This window comes from Neltuma alba, unplaced genomic scaffold (assembly GCF_004799145.2).
Source record: "Neltuma alba isolate B1F8T4 unplaced genomic scaffold, ASM479914v2 tig00011669_pilon, whole genome shotgun sequence".
NCBI lineage: Eukaryota > Viridiplantae > Streptophyta > Magnoliopsida > Fabales > Fabaceae > Neltuma > Neltuma alba.
In genome coordinates this window covers 1-23,235 of record NW_021636311.1, presented here as the reverse complement: position 1 = coordinate 23,235, position 23,235 = coordinate 1, and the positions used below count along the sequence as shown (strand labels likewise).

The window sequence follows — 23,235 nt, the reverse complement described above, 5'->3', positions numbered from 1 at the left end:
GATTTTAATTTATATTTTTGTTTGCAATAATAAATTTTTAAATAATAAATTATATATAAAAAATATAATTAATTAATATTACCTCTCATCCTTAATATAAAAGCTAATTAGTTATTCAATTTGATTTTAAATATAAGATCTCAATCTACTTTATCTCTTATATTTATCTATTTTTTATATCTCAAACTGTGGTTTTATACCTTCAAAAGCGAAAAAAAATTACTTTATGAAAAATCATGATTTTATATCCCAATCCATGGATTTCAATTCAAAAGTGATTTTGCAAAAACTCATGGTGTTTGGCTATTTTTTTTTTCCAAACCATAGTTTTTAATCAAAAAACCGATTTTGTAAAAAATTAACATGTTTAGATAGTTGGATCCAAAACTATGATTTTGTTTGTTATCTAAAACACCCCGAAGTCTCTTACCCCTAGGTAGCAGGGATTTGCATTGGGTGCTCATCAGGATCTGGACGGTCCAGATTTTATTTTATTTTTACTTTTATTTTTAAAAATAATTATTTTAATAGGTATAGAATAAAAAATAAAGATAATCTCTTAATTATCATACTTTTAAAAATAATTTTTTTTATTTTAAAATAATTATTTAAAAATATTAAATCTGGACCGTTCAGATTAGATCTGAACGGTCCAGATTTCTCATCACTTGATGAGCAGTGCTCATCAAGTGATGAGCACCGAATGCAGGCCCAGATTGAGGTTATAAGGAAGCTATGATCAAAGCTTCATTATAACCTCAATCTTTGGCAGTTCTTTGAGAAATCAAATGACTTTCTACTCGATCCATAATAAGATTGACAGAATCTCTACTTCCCTGTCTTCGTTCTCGTCTTTGCTCAGCCTCTTCCTTGCTTCTCCATGTTTCTTTAGAGAGTCATCGTATCACTCATTCCCCAGTTACCCCAAGCCTCTACTGGCACCCTCTACTCAAAAACTCCAAGTCGATTTTTCTTATCCACTACAATCACCATCTTCCTATTACGCGTCCCTCCTCCAATCTTGTATAGCTGGCAAGGTGATCCGACCCGGGATACAGATTCATGCCCGATTGTTCCAATGGGGCATTGGTTATGATCAAGATTTGGCCACTAAATTGGTTAATCTGTACTCTGTTTGCAACTCTCTACGCTATGCCCATAACCTGTTTGATAGAATTCCCAAGGGTAATTTATTTCTGTGGAATATTCTGATTCGGGGCTATGCATGGAATGGGCCCTACGAAGTTGCCATTTGGCTTTTTTACCGGATTCTTGATCATGGGCTAAAGCCAGATAATTTTACTTTCCCGTTTGTTTTAAAGGCATGCTCTGCACTTTCTGCGATTGGAGATGGAAGGAATATTCATGAATGTGTGTTACGAACTGGGTGGGAGACAGATGTGTTTGTTGGTGCTGCTCTTATTGACATGTATGCGAAATGTGGCTGTGTGGGGGATGCACGTCAAGTGTTTGATAAAATTGTTGTTAGAGATGCTGTGTTATGGAATTCCATGCTGGCTGCTTACGCTCAAAATGGACACCCTGATGAATCACTCTCCCTGTGCAGTGAAATGGCGGCAAGAGTTGTGAAACCTACTGAGGCAACTCTCGTGACCGTGATTTCATCGTCTGCTGACATTGCTTGTCTTCCTCATGGAAGGGAAATCCATGGATTTAGTTGGAGACATGGGTTTCATTCCAATGACAGGGTCAAAACTGCTTTACTAGATATGTACGCAAAATGTGGTTCTGTAAATGTTGCTCATAATTTGTTCAAGCGTCTAAGGGAGAAAAGGGTTGTGTCTTGGAATGCCATTATTGCTGGTTATGCCATGCATGGCCATGCAATTGAAGCTTTGGACTTATTTGAGAAAATGAGGGAAGAGGCTCACCCAGATCACATAACCTTTGTTGGTGTTCTTGCAGCTTGCAGCCGTGGCGGCTTGCTTGATAAAGGGCGAGCCTTCTTCAACATGATGGTGAGAGATTACTGTATCAATCCCACGGTCCAACATTACACATGTATGGTTGATCTTCTTGGTCGCTGTGGTCAACTGGACGAGGCTTATGACCTCATAACTCAGATGAAGGTAATGCCCGACTCTGGTGTGTGGGGTGCTCTGCTGAACTCATGCAAGATCCATAAGAATGTGGAGTTGGCAGAGCTAGCATTGGAGAAGTTAATCGAGCTAGAACCTGAAGATGCTGGACACTATGTGATTTTATCAAACATGTATGCTCAATCAGGTAAGTGGGAAGGAGTTGCAAGATTAAGAAATTTAATGATTGATAAAAGAATAAAGAAAAGCACAGCTTGTAGCTGGATTGAAGTGAAAAACCAAGTCCATTCATTTCTTTCTGGGGATGTTTCACACCCAAATTCAGGAGCAATATATGCAGAGCTGAAGAGACTGGAAGGACTGATGAGAGAATCTGGGTATGTGCCAGATACAGGATCTGTCTTCCATGATGTTGAGGAAGATGAGAAAACTCACATGGTGTGCAGTCACAGTGAAAGGCTAGCTATTGCATTTGGACTCATAAGCACACCGCCAGGAGCGAGGATCTTGATAACGAAAAATCTTAAGATTTGTGAGGACTGCCATGTTGCTATCAAGTTCATATCAAAAATCACAGAGAGGGAAATCTCTGTGAGAGATGTTAATCGGTATCATCATTTTAAAGACGGAGTTTGTTCGTGTGGTGATTATTGGTGATGGAAGAAATCTGAGTCATGTTGGGAAGAAGTGGCATGCACAAAACTCGACCTAGGCTCTGCCTTTGCAACTCCTCTTGTCTATGCTGTTGTCGGGCCTATTGCTTCATGGGTCAATCACAGGCTTCATCATCGATGGGAAGCATCTAGCAGAGAAATTTTTGCAGCAAAATGCAAAATGATCATAAGGAGTATGGAAGACACAAACAGGCATCCTGATTTCAAACGGTTTAGAACTTGAACTTTGAATCCCAGAAGAATTTTGAGCTGCATAACGTATTTATCATGAAGATCTCTCAGAGTCCATTGTTGCCTTCGCCAAGAAATTCCATGGTAAGGCTACTAACAAGTCCGAAGTATTTTACTTTCAAGCATTTCAGGTTGGTTTTAATATTTATATCTGCTTTTTTTATATTGCTGGTATTATTTACTTATTTCTTAAAAATTAATTAGGATAAATATATAAATGTCTTTTTGTTAGTTTGATGGCAAATTTCATGAATAAATTTTTTTTTAATCTATGAAGTTCTTGCTCGTTTTTTCCCGTTTATTTTCGCCACATCATTCTTGGGTTGGTTCGATTCAATATGAATTTTTAAACTGGCAAAATTGAAAGGTAGATTCAATTAAAAAATAAGTTAATATATCAAATGTAATGTGATTGATATCGGCAAGCATGTTGCTACTGGCCACTGGGGAATGGTATCTTAAATCTCCAATAATTCCTTGAGTTAATCATGAAAAATGAGTTTGGGAAAATAACACTTTGTAATTAAGGATCTTTCTAGATTTTCGACTGAAACTCAACTGCTGCTTCCGGTAAAATGAATCTTATATTAAAAACTGAAAGTAATATTTCTAATTAAAATTTAGCGATGTCCAAGTTAATTTCCTTAATGCTGCTTGGCATCTGAAGGGGAGGCTCCACCATGGGCTTCGAAGGTTAAGGCAGTTAGAGGAAATGCGATGCCATGAGCATGATAGATTGCCAATAATAGATCATTTCCTGCGTGTGCTCATGAAACGTAATTACTGTTAAATTATGTTTGGATTCAGCTTTTTTGGTAAAATTCCATACTAATACAAGAATATGGAATATATACATGATCTAAGAGGGTATTTGAATAGAAATCAAACTATTGATTTAGAAGTGATTTTATGGTATACGGAGTAACTATGTGAAGGAATTTATTATGATTCGTAAAAAAAAATTTCTAAAAAGCATTTTCAGAAATATCCAAACACTCTCTAAATACATTTAGAGTCTGGATTCACGTTTAAAATAACTTATAAGTTGTTTTTGAATCAAAACCAGGATTGGACAATTTGTATTGAGTTTGGTTCCACTTTTGGCCCATATGACTTTTGGGCCAAAAGTAATTTAGGGCTTATTTAGTTTTTTGTTTTGAAAATAATTTTTTTATCTTTAAAAACAGAAAAACAAAAAACTTTGTTTGGTAATTTGTTTTTAATTGATTGTTTTAAAAAATAAAAAAACAATAATATATTTTTAAAAACTGAAAAACAAAAACAATTTTTATATATTTTTTGTTTTTGTGTTTTTTATTTTTTTATTTCGAAAAATTGGAAAAATCTTTTTCTTTTTTATTACCTATTACTTATTACTACCGGTGATAACTATCACTTGTAAAAGTTTAATTTTTTATTTTTTTTCAAGTGTGATTTTTTAAAAATTATTTTCCAAACAAATTTTTTTGTTTTTTGTTTTCAAAACTTGTTCTTAAAAACAATTTATAAAATTGTTTTGAGAATTTAAAAACAAATAACAAAAACAAACAGCCCTTAATTTCCTACTGTTGGCACAAGCTGCCTCCACCTATTTTTACCTTTCAAATTGTGCTTATTACTGTGATGCTGGACCAATATATGTGAAACTATTTTTTTTTCCCTCTGTATTTTTTATTTTCCTAACAGTTTTGTTTCTATTTTGTTCTTCTTTGTTTCTTTGTTACTGTTCGGTTGCTTTTGCTTCTCCGGATTTTTTATATTTTCTTTTATTAATAAAAAGGTTTTTTTAAGTATTTACATAAATAATTTCTTATAATATTTCTAATTTTTTTAAATATATTTGATTCATTAAATTTAACTTTCCTCCTATTAAAATAATTTAAAATTATCATATTTTGTAAATTTATTTTTTTTAATCATTTTTCATTAATGAAAGTAACATCCATTTTAGTCATTTTACAAACTAAATTTACTTATTCAATTATAATAGATTTTTTTAATGAAAATAAAATGACAACACTAAAATAAAATACGGCCATCATCATCATCATTTATAAAATGACAACACTAAAACGATGCGTTGTGTTCGATTGTGAAATCATGCTCATGGCTTCACGGGCGAAAGGCGAACCATTACATTTATACATCCGCGTTATGCAATTTGGCGCATGTAAATTTTGCAGAGTTCATCCAGTCAACCCGCAAATCCGCAACCCCGACCCGCCAAAACGACCCCTCTGAACCCGAAGCTACTGTCATCTTCTTCACAACTTCACTCCATTATCGAATTATACTGCGATTTGAGAGCAATTTCTCCGCAAACTTATCTTCTTTCTTCTATTGTGAACGAAACTTGTGAAGTGCATTATATGAGCTCAATCAGTTGAAGCCATAATTTGATTCCTGGATCCAACACTGTCACTTCATTACAGGCCTACAAGGTTTGCATTCGTCGCCAGTTGTTTTCATTCAGGAATTTGATTCCTCGATCTCTGTTTTCAGTCTTGACGGATGGCAGATTTATGATTCTTCCATTGTGCATTTCCTTGCACAAATTACGAGCAATATAACAGATCAAAAGCAATCATGGGGTTACATTATGTGTTGTCTTTTTTACAGCTTGTAGTTTGAAAATGGCGTGGTTTAGTGGCAAAAATACGTGGGGGAACTTTCCTGATTTGGCGGGTGCGGTGAATAAGCTTCAGGAGAGTGTAAAGAATATTGAGAAGAATTTCGATAATGCTCTTGGTTTCGAAGAGAAGTCTGAATCCAGCAATGAAGGTAAACATATTGTTCAAGTTCTCATCACTCTTGATTATTTTTCATACGGAATTGTCTATTATTTGAATTTGTGATATTGTGATTGAGATTATGGCTAAGCTTGTTAACAAGTACAAGCTGGGTGGTATTTGATACAGCTAGGGTATTTTTAAATGGTGTCCATAACGGTCTCGTAGTAACAAAGCTATGCGTTATGTCTTCCAGCCGCAGGTTCATGGCCTTTAGTGGCAGACAGGAAAACGCTATTTAATCCTGTTATGTCATTTATGGGGAATAAAAATGAGGAGGATACTGAAGAAACGCCTGGAGAACATAAATCTTCTGAACAGGAATCTGGAACTGAGAAATCATTGGAACAAACTGAATCTCCAGAACATCTACCTGTAGCTGATGGAATAGAAAGCCGTGAAACTGAGGCAGTCCAGATTGAAACTGGTCAGGCCATCCAAACTGAAACTGAAGAAAGTACTGCTAGGGAAGAAAGTAAAGTGCATGAGGTAGAGGAACGCGGTGACCATGAAGAGTCAACAGATGGAGCTGTCACATTGAATTCAGAGCAAGGAAAGTCAGAACTTCCCTTACCAGTAGTGCCTGTTGAGCTTTCTGAATCCGTTGTTCAGAATGTTGAGAGTTCAGTTTCTATTAATGAACCCCAAGAGAGTGAGAATGCTGAGGTGAAAACTCCTACAAGTCCAGAGACACACACGCCTGTTACTTTTCAGGAGGATCAAGCTGCAGGTGATACTTTTGAGCCTGGTGAGTCAGATGGCCTTATTGAAGTGAGGGAGAATTTTCGAGAGAAAATCAAGGAGCCGAGGAGTGAAGAAGAGAGATTTGAGGCAAATGAGGGCATGGAAGGAGTTTCTCTTGTTCAGCCTGAGGCATCCAGTGACACCAAGAAAGGAGGTGACACCATGCCTTCTGTGTTATCTTCTGTGGCATCTGAGGAAATAAATAGTGTTGGTCAACCCAGTTCTATTCCATCATCATCTGAGGTGGCACCTGCTTTAGTTTTACATGAAAATGAATCAGCTGCTAATCAAAATGAAGGTGAATACTTATCCAATCATGCTGAATCTGACATGAAAGAGCAGCGTTCGAGTTCTGTAACAGTAGACTCAGATTCTGTGCTTGAACTAGAGAGTGTGAAGAAGGAGATGAAAATGATGGAAACTGCCCTACAAGGTGCCGCAAGACAAGCTCAGGTATTTTTTGTGATGCATGTAATTATGGTAATAGCAAAAAAATGGACTTGGTGAAGCCTATTTTATTTTATGTTCCAAGTGCCACGACTGCATGACAATGTAGGACTCAGGTCTTGTAATTGTTTAAGCAGGACAATCACAATCACTTGGTCTCTAGGTAGCACTTGTCATGGAAGAGTCTTATTTAGATGTCCTTTTCTCCTTAGTTGAGGACATGGCATGCCAAACTGTTTTTACATGAAAAATTAATTAGAATGATATGTCGTGTTTAGACAGTCAAGTTAATGCCCCTTCGCTATTGATGTCTTCTAGTTCTATTTCTGGACTGATTGATAAATGCACTACGATAAATTATTTGCTTCTGGAATCATTCTGTAGTCTGTGCATTTTATTTTTCTCTGGTGCATATTGAGGTTGAATTAATGATATTCAACGTGTTTTAATTTAAACTTATGCTTTTCATAGTTGTTGAATTAATTAAGCTTCCATTGGAGTCCCTCTAAATATTGTTGCCTGCCTTATTCTTCACTTATAACCTGCTAAAATCTGACTTCCACTTGTCAAAGATGAAGGAGTTAGCCTATCACTAGAATGGAGCTTTTACAATCCTTTTTCTTGTCTTTAGTTTATATATGAGCGTGCACACTTGGTGTAATGGGGCTATCCGTTCTTTCATTTTTGTGATATTCTTTCATTTTTGCAAAATTGAAAATTTTGTTAATTCTCTCTGCAGGCTAAAGCTGATGAGATTGCAAAATTGATGAATGAAAATGAACAGTTAAAATCAGTGATTGAGGAATTGAAGGTATAATGTGTCTTTGTAGTGCAATGCAATCGGTGTCAAGTTTCAATTTACTTGTTTGCTTTCTTTCTTTTTCATTATAATTCTCAATTTGCCATGTCATTTTATGTAATCCATGCATTTCCCGTTTTCTATTAAACTATTTTTTTTTCCACAGCTGTGATGTGACATCAGATGCTTATGGTGTGCCATTCGACTTTTTTTCCCTGAGACAATTTGGCAAAATGGAAACAATAAAGTGATTAGATGGCTAATTGCGCTGGATTTTTAGGTTTTAAAGTAAGATAATGTATTGATATGTCACATATTGATAGTTCGGAATTTTAGCTCCTTTTGGGTTTATTTTCCCGATTCTCTTGGTCAGTTCTACTGTTCAAATGTCGTGTACATTAATCACAGACAATTTATTCTGCACTCTAAAAATTTATCATACAACTACAATTTTTGTTGAGTTTGTTCTTTGCTCGCTGCATTTTTCTCTTTTGGCCAATTTCAATATTCCTCTGTGGCTTTCTGAGAAAATCCTTGTGTTTCTCTATGTATGGCACACTTTTTTTCCTATTATACTGTATGTTTCTTGCTCATCCTGCTTCTTACTTCCTTCAAGATATTCATATTTGTTGTCTAATAATGGTGGAACAGAGAAACTCCAATGAGGCTGAAATTGAAACTCTTAGAGAAGAATACCATCAAAGGGTTGCAACCCTTGAGAGAAAGGTATAACTCCGCGGGATTCTTTTCTTTGTGCTTATCTGGCAAAGTTGAAAAGGGGATGTATATAGGCTTCAGGAATTACATTCTAACCATGATCTTCTGCTAACTTCTTTACAATAGAAATTCACAACATATGCAGCTGCTTGCAGGTGAATTTTTCACATTATGCTCTAGAAAAAAATGTTTCTCTGAATTTTCCTTTTAAAATTATATTTTGTTGGCAACTCTATAGGGGTCAATTTTTGAAAATCTTTCACTATTAGCCTTGCTTGTCAAATTTTTTTGGGTGTACTTTATAGTACAACATAGGTGTCTCGGACGAATTCTTGCAAGATCAGCACAAATGTCAAGCGTCTGGTTTTGATGGAAAACAAGTGAAGGCACTTGAGTTTCAGTAAAAGCATGGGAAATTCATGTTAACATTTTGTCAAATTTTTTTGAAGGATAATATTTATTGAAGTAGATAACAGGGCTAAGCATGTGTTTTAGGTTGTGATATAACCTATTTCAGGCTTTCAGCGACAACTGTTCTGGTTTTTATTCATTTCATGTGATTAATTGCAGGTATATGCCCTCACTAAGGAAAGGGATACTCTTCGTCGAGAGCAAAGTAAAAAAAGCGATGCAGCTGCTCTCTTAAAGGAAAGGATGAAATAATTAATCAAGTTATGGCTGAAGGTAGATAAGTCTCAGGCTAGTACTAAATAATTGAGAAAATAATATCTACATGGTCTATTTTTGAAAAATGATGGGGAAAAAAACTGTACCATGATATCATCTAGACTTTAATGCATACAGATCTGATTTTGTCATTGAAATGCTTAGAAGGTTTGTGCGTCTGGAAGGACTATTCAGTATATGAACATTGTTTAGAGTGAAAAAAATCTATAGCATTAAAGTGGTGATTAGGGTACTTGTGTTTACAGCATTAAAGTGGTGATTAGGGCACTTGTGTTTGAAACTTAGTCGGATTGGGTAATTGACAATGCTGTAGGGCAACAATTAGTATCCGTTGAAGATAGATCTAGGACATTTATTATGTTGCAAATATCTGTATGAAGCTTTTATAGAGACAATATTCCAATGACTTTAATGAATGGCAAGAATTATAACAGTTACCTTGCTTGGGATTGGAAAATATCTGCTCCAAGGTGTTCTGACCACTTTGTCATTGAGGCTTTGATATTACGTCATTGTTGGGGACCATTTCATCCTAAATGCTTAAGCTAATAGGACAAATGAATGAGTTTATTAGCATTGATATATTTAAAACTTCTGATGGAATTGCGGGGAGTTAATTGTCCTACAAGGCACAAGCATGCTTTTGGTGGAAACTTTTGTGCATGATCATCACCAAATTTTATGTTAGCATTTTATTTTTGGTTTACATTCCATCCTTTAAACATTATCTTGAGGTAGGCTTGGGAAGGCTTACATTGCATCATAAGAAGATTGTGTGCTAACTGTTACGTCATCCGTCATGTCTGTAAAATGTATACCGTCCTCCAAAGGACATTTCTTTTTGGAACTTTTAAGTTAAAACTTTATCCATCAAGGCAATGAACATTTTATTTAGTGGAGTATAAAGAGACTCTGCTTTTCATTTTTCTCATATCTCAGGGGAAGAGCTTTCTAAGAAGCAGGCTGCTCAGGAATCTGCAATCAGGAAACTAAGGGCTCAGGTATACAGACCGCTTATTGCAACTTTCCTTAAACTTCATTCTTTTTCAATGACTACATATCATAATAAATCCTTCACCTACTTTATTGATGAAAGCTAGATCAGAGAGCTTGAGGAGGAGAAGAAAGGTTTGACTACTAAACTTCAGGTAAAGTTTCAACCAAAAGCCTTGTTGAAATATTATTAGCTGGTGAATATTCTGAACAAATAAAATACTGTTATTTCCCCCACAAGGGAAAATGAGAAATCGGAAATTCCATCCAGCATCGATGGCACAACACTTCTTCAACTTTTGACTTTGCTGTTTGAGTTTGATTCACTTGTTACAGCTTTTTCATCACTTTGTATCTTTATATCGTGAATGAAAATAAGTAAATTTCTCCCATCATTAATGGTTGCATTTGTTCTCTTAATGTGATGCCTCCTTCATTGACAACACCATATTCCTCTATCTGGAGTTAGCAGTTTTTCATAACCCACATATTCATTAGTAAACTTAATTTTTGCTGTTGTGCTTAATTAATGGCATGTATCTAAGGTGGAGGAGAATAAAGTAGAAAGTATCAAGAGGGACAAGACGGCTACAGAGAGTTTGTTGCAAGAAACAATAGAGAAACACCAAGCAGAACTTGCAGCTCAGAAAGATTATTACACCAGTGCTTTGGCTGCTGCTAAGGAGGCTGAAGCTTTAGCGGAAGCACGTGTCAACAATGAAGCAAGAATTGAGTCGGAGACTCGTCTAAGAGAGGCTGAGGAACGTGAATCTTTGCTGGTCCAGGCGCTTGAAGAATTGAGGCAAACATTAAGTCGAAAAGAACAGCAGGTTGCTGTGATATTTTCTATCATTCTTTATGCTACATTGACTTTGCGATGATCTTGACTCTAATGTTTCATTTTCCATATTCAGGCAGTGTTTAAAGAAGACATGCTGCGAAGGGACATTGAGGATCTTCAAAAGCGTTATCAGGTGTGCTCCCTTATTTTCTGCATATCCTTTGATTGGTCATCATTTTAAACTTGTGATATGATTTTTAAGCTGGAAAACAAATTATGCTTCTTCTGTAGTCTATGTAATTTGGTTAATGCTATACCTAGGCAAGTGAAAGACGATGTGAGGAACTGGTTGCTCAAGTGCCAGAATCAACGAGGCCACTTTTACGGCAAATTGAAGCCATACAGGTGAACATTCTTTTCTTGGATTTAATTGGTATCATTATTTACAGAAGTTCTATTCCAGTCGGTTATTGAGTTCAGCTACAAGATGTTGATATCGAATAGCATCTTGATAACAGGAAACAAACGCCAGAAAAGCAGAAGCTTGGGCTACTGTTGAGAGAACCCTTAATTCTCGAGTTCAGGTCCCTAGAATATTTCCTGACTTTAGCTTCTGAAACTTTTCCTTCTTGATAATATTATGTACATATATATCATTATCTCATTGATTTTGCAGGAAGCAGAGGCTAAAGCTGCTGCTGCAGAGGAAAGAGAACGATCTATGAATGAACGCTTATCTCAAACCTTGTCTCGAATTAATGTCCTTGAGGCTCAGGTTCTGTTATTTCTTGAGTAAACTCGTGTCCATGATTTTTTTTTTAATTATTTTAAATGCATAATATTTACACCAGTGATGAATTACAGATTTCATGCCTTCGGGCAGAACAAGTTCAGGTAAGTAGGTCCCTCGAGAAGGAGAGACAAAGAGCAGCTGAAAACAGGCAGGAATACCTCGCAGCAAAGGAGGAAGCTGATCGTCAAGAAGGTCGTGTAAGACACCTTGAGGAAGAAATTAGGGAACAGCGGCAGAAGCACAAGCAAGAGTTACAGGAGTCATTGATGCATCGGGAACTTCTACAAAAGGTGAAGCTTATCTCATGGATTTGTAGTTGTTGTCATTTGTGTTACATGAAACTCAACTTGGCCATTAATTTTTTTTCCTTACATCCTTCTAATTGCTTGGGTGATGGAATTATTCCATAACAAATGGTTGATTTCTGATCACCTGGTCACTCAATCTTAGTAATCAGGATTGCAACCCTACTAGAATGTGTTCAGTTTAAGGATTCAAGAGCTAGATCAAATTGTGCATATTGCACAAGTTTATTGAATTAAATTCTTCATCTTCACCAGGAGATAGAAAGAGAAAAGGCTGCTCGAGCAGATTTGGAGAGCAGTGCCCTTGTTAATTCTACTCCATCATCTGATCAAACTTCTACTATGAAGAAAAATTATGCCGTTGAAAATGGTATGATATTCTGATTCATTTCACATTACATGTACGTTATTTTTACTATAAAATACTTAATCATGCAGGCAACCTGTCTCGGAAAGTCTCTAATGCTAGCTCTTTTGGGAGCATGGAAGAAAGCTACTTTCTGCAAGCATCCCTGGACTCATCTGATAGTTTCTCTGAGAGAAGAAACCCTGGAGATCATAATTTGAGTCCTTACTATATGAAGAGCATGACAACTAATTCTTTTGAAGCTGCATTGCGTCAGAAGGAGGGTGAACTTGCATCATATATGTCACGTTTGGTATGATTTGCTGTCCTACTTCCTTAGATTAATATATATTTGATTTGATTCAAAAGAGACTATAAGCCCCCAATAAATGTCAGTCTAGTTGGTAAAAATTTGGTTATAACTAACGGAAGGACTGTATTGGTGGGTAATCTGTTGATGTACTTCTATATACTTCATGAGCTGTCGGACTTGCCTTGGTCTTAATGGCTCTTAGAGCTCAACTTATGTAAACTTTTGTAAACCAAAGATTAAAAAAAAAAAAAAAAAAAGGCTATAAGCCATATAGTTTATGCCACGCATGGGGCTTTAGTCTAGAAAATGTCCACATCGTGGTCGAGGATGTTGAAATACATGTAACTTGTACTTAAACCTGTCATTATATATAATATGTACAGTAACCTAGAGATAAGAATGGGCTAAACTAGCTAACCATTACCTGTCATTATATATGATTTGTACAATTTATTTCACGAGACAAGATGACAATCTCGATGAATCTTAATTTTAACTAATAATTTCAGGCATCAATGGAATCTATACGTGATTCTCTTGCTGAGGAGTTGGTCAAGATGACAGAACAGGTGGGTTTCAGTCTTGAGTTAGTTTTAATTTTACTGATACTCTGATGCAATTGCTTGCCAGCATGACTTGCTTACACTCACTGCAGTGTGAAAAGCTGCGAGGAGAAGCTGCCACATTGCCTGGTTTACGAGCAGAGCTGGAAGCACTGCGGAAGAGGCACTCTGCTGCTTTGGAGTTAATGGGTGAACGTGACGAGGAGGTACTTTCTAAGGCACACTTTGTTGTTTAGATTTTACCGGGTTGCCTTTTCCGTACAACATGAGTAAAACCCTGTTGCAAATCTGTTGCAATACATAGCAGCCCAAACCAGCATGGCACGACCATATTACTCTCTTCTTTCTCCAAGAAAACCAAACAGAATAATAGCCTGAAAGAAATCCCCTATAATCTTCGTGTAGGAAGGAACCCCTTACGCGAGCCCCTATTCCTTAAAGCGCAGCTCCGTCCCTGTGTGCTTCCCTTTTAGATGGTACTGATATTCAGCTTTAAGTATGGTTGGATAGCTCAGGGCATAATACATAAGATCACTGTAGCCATAATGATATATTTTTCCATAACAGTGCGCATATTTAAATTTATATCAATGCACGCAATGCAATCATTCCTGTTCCTATATGTGACAAGGGGCAAATTATACTAGAAAATGATGCTTGAGTCGGGGGTACTCCCTGTACGGCTTTCATTTAATGACATAAAAGCATAAAAAAATGGTGCTGTATATCTAAAAGTAGTTGAATGTGCCTAGCTGGAGGAACTTCGTGCGGATATCGTGGACTTGAAGGAAATGTACAGGGAACAAGTTAACTTGCTTGTGAACAAGGTATTTTGTTTTGTTTAATAGCATTTTTCTCTTTGATATCCCTGTTACCTGTCTCACACTATTTTCTGTATTTTTTTTCCCTTCTTCCTTATTGACCTTGTTGGAATTTAACGTCCATACATTTGATTACAGATCCAAACGATGAACTCGTCAGCGGATGTAGCTTAATTTGGATAAACAGGGGGGGGGGGGGAGGAAAGTTATTTGGAATTTTCGTGTCTTGAGTTTTGTTTGGTGTCAATAAGATTAGTTTTGGTATTTGAGTTTAATGCCTTAGGTCACGGGGTGGAAGCGTCGGGTGGGAGATGTTTTTTTTGTTGTTCTTGTCATGTTAGCAGATATACGTAACCACCCCTACTAAATGTACCATGGATGAATGCTGTATAGTCAAATCTCTTTATAAGTCATTCAAAGCTGTCATAGTTAATCACTTTTGAATTGAGGGTTTTATTTTATTTTTCATACTCATAATATGCATTGTAAGATGCATAAGGAGTTGTTCAATTCATTATTCTTACATGCAATTGAAAGGCATCTACATAGTTTGATTAATATTTTGATTAATTTTGTTCGTCAAATCCTTTAATAGTTTACCATTACTTTTGAGCGAATGTAGACGATTGAGGAGTCAATTTATTAAAAAGAGAAAATTTAGGTCAAATTCTTAGTCTATTTGTCAAGTCTTTAATCACACATGAATATGTGTTCTTTTTATTTTATCTAGATTTATAAATATTAAACTTTATGTGTTAGTATTTAAGAATGTTTTATCAATACTCATTTCGTTTCTTATGATAAGAGATGATTAATCAAATCATATTAATTAAAAAGTTGGTTTAAAATTAGTGAAAAAAATAAATATGCAAAAAAATGCAAATTATTTTTTAAAATACTTTTATTTATGAAAAATGTGGGTGGGGAGAGAGAATGAGTGTAAAAAGATACATCAGAGAATGTGTAGAAAAAAATGATAAGAAAGACGTAATTAATAGTTGAAAGTAAATATAGAAAAAAAAACATATAAATGTCTAAATGCCTGTAAATTATTTTTTATAAAAAAGAAAAAAGAAGTGTCTCGTCTCATATATCATCCATCACATTATATTAACAAATTTTAAGTTAAATAACTAAATGTATACTTCAGTTTTTACGTGAGAGGAGTTTTGTCTTTTTACATAAAAAAAATACTTTTTAAAATTATTTTCGAAGGATGCTAAACTCGACCCAAGTGTCGTAGCAATTGCTTTTCTTCATGCCATCAGTGTTTAATTTTTATTTATTATATGGACACCATCATGAACCAGCACGCTGGTCGAGAAAAACATGAGGACACACCATTAAACATTTAAGCCCATCCTTGAAGCAGAGAACGACTGCTGTGCGAAGAAAAGAGAATATACTACTCTTCTACTCTTTAATATAAAATTTATTTGATTTTTATTTTAATCCTAAATACTCTCGATTCTAATTATAAAACCCAATTGACTTATTTGAGGAGATTAAGGAAGTAAGTTAAGTTGGTTATTTATAAGAAATAAGTGTTGCTTCCTAAAAATATCCTTGCTAATTAAGTATATTGGCTAAAACTATCATTATTAGAAGGATTATCTTAAAAAAAATACATAAATATAAGAGAGAAAATGGATTGGGTCTTTATAATTAGGACCAAATAAAAATTCAAATTGGTCTTATAATAAGGACCGGAGGAGTATAAGATTATAATCACACTTTGTCTCTCATATTTATACATTTCTTTCTAAAGTAGTTGTTCTAACAATAATAGTTTTAGATAATACATTGATTAGTAAGGATATTTTAGGAAAGATAACACCTATTTAAGACAAATAATTAATTCAACTTACTTTTTTAATCTTTTTAAATTATTCTACTAACTCTTATAATTAAAACCGGAAGTAGTATAATTTATTTTTAGCACTAATAAGGATAATTTACCATATGTAGCATTCATGTAATCATGTCTGCCAATAAAGTCGAGAGTTTGAACTTATAAAAAGATGACCAATTTTATAGAAATTTGTAATGATTATATTTCTTCGTACGAATTGAATGAAAGTGACATATATTAACGCAAGATAACTCAGATACATAGCCCTATATACTTAATTAAACTTCTTGCTTCCACTTAAATTAATATGAGTCTCACAAAAAAAATTTAAATTAATAGAAGTGGATTTAAATTTTTATAAGAAATAAAAATTAAAATAACAAAGGTTAGTTAGAATGTAAATCATGAATTAAAAAAATACACGTGTGATTGTGGGATTGAAAACAAGGACCAGAATATAGAAGGCCTGGATTTTTTCCAAAAGTCAATTTAATGTTATATAGACATTTTAAACTTATATAAATATGTGATTATAATACTACTTCCGGTTCTTAATATAAAAATTAGTTAACTAATTGAAGTATATTAAAAAAATTAGTTATATTAATATTTGTAATAAATAAGTAGTCTTACCTAAAATACCTTTGCTAATCAAGTATTATTTGATAAATATTTAACATTGTAACTACTGAAAGGACTACTTTTAAAAAAAAGAATAAATATGAGAGACAAAATAAATTAAAATATATATTGAAACTAAATTAAGTTAAATTAGTTCTTATATTAATAAGAGGAGGTAATATATCACTAGTGGATATGGTAATATTATATTTGTGTTTGAGGTCAACCGCAAAATTGTAGCAAGCCTCATTTTAGTAGTTAGAAAATAATAAATGAGCGTATATGGTGAATTGGATATACCCGAGTCCTGAAATAAAACATGTTCTAAGCGTGTATTGATAAATAGTACTACTTCGACGAATTATATTATAAGAATTAGTTAATTAATTTGAGAAAATTAAAAAAAGAAGTTAAGTTAGTTATTTGTAATAAATAGGTATTATCTTTCCTAAAATATCCTTACTAATCAAGTGTATTAGCTAGAACTATCATTGTTAGAAGGATTACTTTAGAAAAAATACATAAATATAAGAGACAAAATGATTGAGATCTTATATTTAAGACCAAAATAAAAATCAAATAATATCTTATATTAAGGATTGGAGGTAGTATATATAGTAGAATTTTCAGCCATAAAGCACCAAATGCTGCATAGCAAAGCCAATCAGCTAAAGAGACCGCGTCTGTCGAAAGACTCATTCTAATTGTGATTTGGCTTTTCGAAAAACTACATTTCATCATCTCAAGCCTTTAATTTAAAATTATAACAAGATATTTTGACAAAAAAGCGACACTTTTTGCGGTCCTCGAGAAAAAGGGGGAAAAAAGAAAAAAAAAAAGAAGGGATGCTATATTGCACTCTAAAAACCAAGTACTAAAGTTGCTTTGAAGCCATAATTTAATGAGAATAAGCTTTTGTTGTTCACTAAGGTAAACTGTATACATTACATGACGTCCATCTCAGGCCTTAATTTCACAAGCCAGTCATTTCGACTTTTATTTACTTATTTACAGGTTATTTCTGGAACATCATGGTAAAATTGAACATGTACGTTAGAATAGGCTTGGCAACAAGCTTACATTGAACCTAACCTATTTACTAAATAGGATAGACTCAACTCAAAGCAAATTTAGCCGTAAACTCTTGATAAGAGTTTATATGCTTTCACCCCAAAAATATGTATATATTAATTTTTATAAAACAGCGTATAAGCTTTGAGATGCTTATGCATATATGTACAAAATAAAAATATAGCTTGTACGGAAAAAATTTTACTCTGCAAATAGTAATCTATAGCTATAAGTCTTAGAAATAAAGTTATAACTACTTAAAAATTGAAAACTATCCAAAAACCATTTTTATATATACATATAAAATTGAATTATAACTTGAACATGACAAGTTGAAAATCAAGTTAACATTAGATCTGAAAAATAAATTTTAGTACCACCTCATGTCCTTAATATAAAATATAGATTGTAGTTTAAATTAAATTGAAAACTAAAATTTATATTAAGATAATTGAGCTTTGTAAGAATATTTCATTCATCAAATTTTAATTTTTTTATGAGTTTAAAATCTTAGCGATTTATGCATCACCGGGCGTAAGGGGCGTAATTGTCATTTACGCTATTATCCCCGTGCCGATAATGCATCATCAACTGACACGTGGATATGTCATTCACTGCCGTGGCATCGGGTGACAGGTGCAAAGGTGGGAGTGAAAAGGGTGCAGCGGATTGTTGCTCACTTCTTCTTACGTGAACGTAAATGAACAGGTGTTAGCCTGGGAGAGCTCTGAGCTTTGTTTAACGGCCAATTATGGTTAGTATGAGTCTCGTGGCTCCCTTGCCTTGCCTCTCCTTGAATCAATCTTCCCATCTTGCTCTTTCTCATCCTCATCCTGCGCATTTTAGCATCCACCTTCGATCGAAACGGTTCTCTTTCTTCTTCCTCACACTTTTCAGTTGAAGGCTGACACTCACCTCTACGCCGCCACCTCCTCGGCCCATTTTAGCCGCCACCACCGCTCTTCTTCATCTTTTGTCTTCACACCCCCCCTCTTTTATTTCAACGGCAACAGTTTCCATTGTTCTCTATATTTGAAACTTAAAAGTATTTACCAGATAACAAGGTACGCAATATCCTTGAGATATCTCACTTTCTCTTCTCTGCAAGTAAATGGATGCATCAATGTACATGACTAGGTCTTTATTTTTTGCCCGTATATGATCTCCAGTTTTGTGATTGTAGCGTGTAAAGAGAAGGTTTCTAGTTTTCATGTTTTGTATGGCTGTAGTTGGTTTCGATAAAAATGGTCAGATTTCAGATTACCCGTTGTTGGAGATAACAATCTGGGAGAACTATTCTGTTAGTGTTCTTATTTTTTTACATGTTAGCAAAATGAAATTCTCGAAGTGTAAGATCCGAGAAATTTCTTAACAACGCTCTTGAATTCGATCTTGTTGATTGTGTGCTAACTGATGAGTTCTTTGGTTGCTGTTTGTTCAGGTGTTAAAGCACTCGAGAAGGTACTTCGTTATATAAGTTTTGAAAGGTATATATACATATCACTTCGCCATGCGGGGAAGGCAGCGAGTGTCATCCAGGGAACACATAACTGCGTACGATAAAGGAGAAACTTCGGGTATGATATTATCCAGTTTGCCACTTACTAAAACCGTCCGGTCATTGCTACTTTTTTGAAAAGATATATACTATATTTCTTGTTTTTCCAAAGTTTGGGGTAAGTAGATTCACGTTTCTTTTGAAATGAAAAAATGGTCCTAAAATGTGTATTATTGCATTATGATTACTTTCAAGAGTTGTCAATAATATCCAATATAACAATGGAAATGAATATAGCATCTTGAAGTAAGCTCTTGTGGGGAAATGGAAAAGTCGACCATTTCTTTAAAATGAATCTTAGACTGCTTAGTCTAGCAGTCCGGCAAAACTTTTGATTGAATCATATGTTTCTGTTTGCATGACAGTGTATTTTCATGAATACCATGCAGATTAACAAATATAACTTCCTTTTTCCGGTACATATGCGATTAAATACTAATTTCTGAATACACATAAAAATGGAGTATACAATCTTAAAACTAATTCCTTAATTGTGATATTTGGTTTGATAAGAAGTGAGAAAAGAAAGTGCATGCATACATACATGCATTAGAATGCATGACCTGGCTTATATATTTAGGAAAAACTGTTTAACAAGTAAATGAACAGTGAGCTCCTATCTCACCTACAATTTGCTTCCCCAATGTAATTTACTTTAAGGGAAGAGAAAATTGTTATATATTGATGTTGCTGACAAGAAGAATTTCATTCTTCATGGCTTAGTACGCTTACTGAATGGTAAACCTTCTTGGCGGAAATCTTTGCGGCATGTATTAGTGGCTTCGATTTCTTCTTTCTTATTCGGCTACCACCTTGGGTATGTACTTTGAACCGTGACCCTCCTTCATTTTTCTTATGTGTGTGAATTCTGCTTTGTAAAAACGATCTATTTTCTTATAACCATTGCTGATGCAGAGTAGTCAATGAAACCTTGGAAAGCATTTCATTAGACCTCGGCTTTAGTGGGAATACCATTGCTGAAGGTAGTTATCTGGTTGAGATTAGATATTTGTTTATCATGTTATGCTTATCCGAAAAAATGTACTTCTTTTGCATATTGTGTTGATGAAGGTCTTGTCGTAAGTACATGTTTAGGAGGGGCTTTTGCTGGGTCCCTCTTCAGTGGGTGGATTGCAGATGGCGTTGGACGCAGGAGGGCTTTCCAGCTGTGTGCTCTGCCTATGATCATTGGGGCATCAATGAGGTATTTACTGTATAATTTATTTTTTTATTTGTAGCTCTATCCAATCTTTTGTTATCAGACAAATTTATTGTTTACAAAGAAAGTATAAAAGCTCTGTTGTTTACTGACAATTTATACCCAAGCTAATATAGTATCATTCTATTTTTATTTATAAGTCACTTGTGCCACAAACTCGCAAACTAAGAAATACATTAAATTGATAATTTTTTTCTACATTTTCCCTTATTAGATAAAGGGTATTGAAAATATGTTTTATATTTTCTCTCATATATTTACTTTATCTCTCCATGCATTATTAAATCAATAAGGGTAAATTAGAAAAAGTTTATTAGTTACCCTACAAGTAACTTATATTTAGGAACAGATTTTTTTCTACAAGTGACTTATGAAACAGAATAATATGTGGCTTAGTTGCTCTGTGGGGTGAAAGGTTAATTTCCTTCTTGTTTTTGTTTTTTCCCTTATGGCACATGACATAGCAGAACGTTATTGTGTTCTAATGGCTTTAACTTTTAATAATTGGATCTCCTGCAGTTCTCGGAAAATGCGGACAAATTTTATCATTCTTGCTACTTTTCAGCTAGAAGTTAGTGAAAGCAATTATCTTTTGTGTTACTCATCCCTCAATTTAACCCTACTCATTTATTAATCCTTTGAATCTGTGTTTAAGCTGAGTTTCTCAGTTTTCTCTCCTTGATAGATAAGAAGAAATTATATTAAGATGGAAAAGTACAGAACAGGAGGGACTTCCATACAAACACAAGTAGAGCACAAAGCTCAGCAAAACCAGAAAAGTCAGACATACAAGAAAGCTCATTAATCTCCCTGGAAATCTAAAGAGGAATTCCTAAAAAGAGTCCATAAGGTGAATACAGGAGGGAAGCCAAAATCCATCCTATCCTGCAAACAATCAATCAGATGAATAGGTTCCCTTCAAATCTTGGGTATTCTTCTATAGCCAGAAGCACCATAACACTGCGAAAACACCCAATACCACTAAGCCTTAGCCTCATTATTTCAAACAGGACCTCATATCTGAATAGGGAAAAATAGAAGAAACTGAGAAAGATAGTTTTATAACTAATAATAATCTGAAGCGACACGGAACTGCTCTTCACCAATTTTCTTTTTTTTTTTCTTTTTTTTTTTTTTGGCTGTATCTCATGCTTTAGTTTGCAAAATATAACAGCAGATAAAGCTACAAACTTACTGATCATAAATCTTGTAGTGCAACAACAAAAAGCCTGTGGGGTATGCTTCTCGGAAGGTTATTTGTCGGTACGGGGATGGGACTTGGCCCTCCTGTTGCAGCTCTTTACGTGACTGAGGTAAATGAGACACCATATTATTTTCTACATTACGGATCACATTATTTTCAATAGCAAGTGGTCATTTTATTTTTCCTGAATACTTACAAGTACCCGTTTTCATTTGTAGGTTTCACCTCCAACTGTAAGGGGTACTTTTGGGAGTTTGACTCAGATTGCAACATGTCTTGGAATTATGGGTGCATTACTTGTTGGATTCCCTGCCAAGGAGATAGTGGGTTGGTATGAAACGTTTAAATGGACTTCTATAGAGAAGTTCATGGAGTTATTTGTCTCTAGAGTTATATATCAATTCCAGATTTCAATATTTTTTATTAAATATTTTCAGCTCTATTTTTTAAAAGTAGCATCTCAAATGGAACAATTTTCTCAGGTGGAGGATTTGTTTTTGGATATCTGGCATTCCTGCAGCAATACTTGCCTTTGCCATGGAATTCTGTGCAGAGAGTCCGCATTGGCTTTTCAAGGTTATACAGTTTCCTATGTCAATCAATAATAAACTGAATTTCAAATAAACTGATCCGGTCACTTTTTTGTGCCGCATTTGACTATCTTTCACTCCTTTGATTGAGGTATGGCTTATTGAGTAGAATGAATTAATGGAAATATTTGGTTCCTGATCATACTTACAGAGATATTAGTCGGAAGGAACTATTACTGGCTGACTTGTGATCAAACAACCATGTCCGTTTTACCTTCCATTGTCTCTTTGTGACTGATGCGAGTTATTTAGTTTCTTGACTTTTTCATCGTAAAGGTAGAAAAAGAAAGACTTTTCTTTATGTTCGTTCCAATCTATTATTGTACATTGAGCAATTTATTTATACTAAGAAAATCGAGGCAATCTCAGCCTTCTTGACTTTTTCTTCTTTTTCATTTTGGATTGATCAAGCCTACTTGTGCAGAGAGGCACTTATAATTCTTTGGGTTTTATCAGAGAGGAAGACGTACTGAAGCTGAAGCTGAATTTGAGAAACTCTTGGGCGGATACATGTGAAACCTGCAATAGCTGAATTGTCAAATGACAGAGGTGATGAGTATGATACAATCAAACTTTCAGAATCACTCTACAGTCGTCATTTCAAAGGTGTCGTCAAAGTCTATGTACAATTGTTTTTGTACAATAATATATATTTGTTTCTTCAAAATGATTGCTTAACCTCGAAAACATTTTGCAGTGATGTTCATTGGATGTACACTTTTTGCTTTACAGCAGCTATCTGGCATTAATGCTGTTTTTTATTTCTCTTCAACTATCTTCAAAAGTTTTGGTGTGCCATCAGATCTTGCAAACACTTGTGTAGGAATTTGCAATCTAGTGGGTATGCATTGGCTTTACACCGTAGTATTTTTGCTGTTTTCATTGTACGGTGCGTATTTTCTCTCAACCATGTCGTCCCTTCAGGGTCAATTCTTGCAATGATTTTGATGGATAAACTAGGAAGGAAAGTGCTTCTCCTGGGGAGTTTCATGGGCATGGTGAGAAATTAAAAAAGTTGTATTTGGCTTATTTGATTTTACCATGCATGATTGTTTTT

At 34.6% G+C, this 23,235-nt stretch overlaps 1 protein-coding gene and 2 pseudogenes across 1 annotated transcript; all 3 read left to right on the top strand.

The window, feature by feature from the left end:
• Positions 1-782: 782 nt before the first annotated feature.
• On the top strand, positions 783-3,237 carry LOC114716482 (pentatricopeptide repeat-containing protein At4g21065-like). Its single transcript, XM_028901482.1, has one exon. The coding sequence runs from the start codon at positions 789-791 to the stop codon at positions 2,715-2,717; it is 1,929 nt and encodes a 642-aa protein (XP_028757315.1). The 5' UTR covers positions 783-788; the 3' UTR covers positions 2,718-3,237.
• Positions 3,238-5,144: 1,907 nt separating this feature from the next.
• Positions 5,145-14,507, top strand: LOC114716478 (golgin candidate 5-like; annotated as a pseudogene).
• Positions 14,508-19,117: 4,610 nt separating this feature from the next.
• On the top strand, positions 19,118-23,188 carry LOC114716479 (probable plastidic glucose transporter 3; annotated as a pseudogene).
• The last annotated feature ends 47 nt before the right edge of the window (positions 23,189-23,235 follow it).

Excerpts from the sequence above, each read along its gene's own strand:
- LOC114716482 (XM_028901482.1), top strand. The coding sequence starts at position 789 with ATGACTTTCTACTCGATCCATAATAAGATTGACAGAATCTCTACTTCC.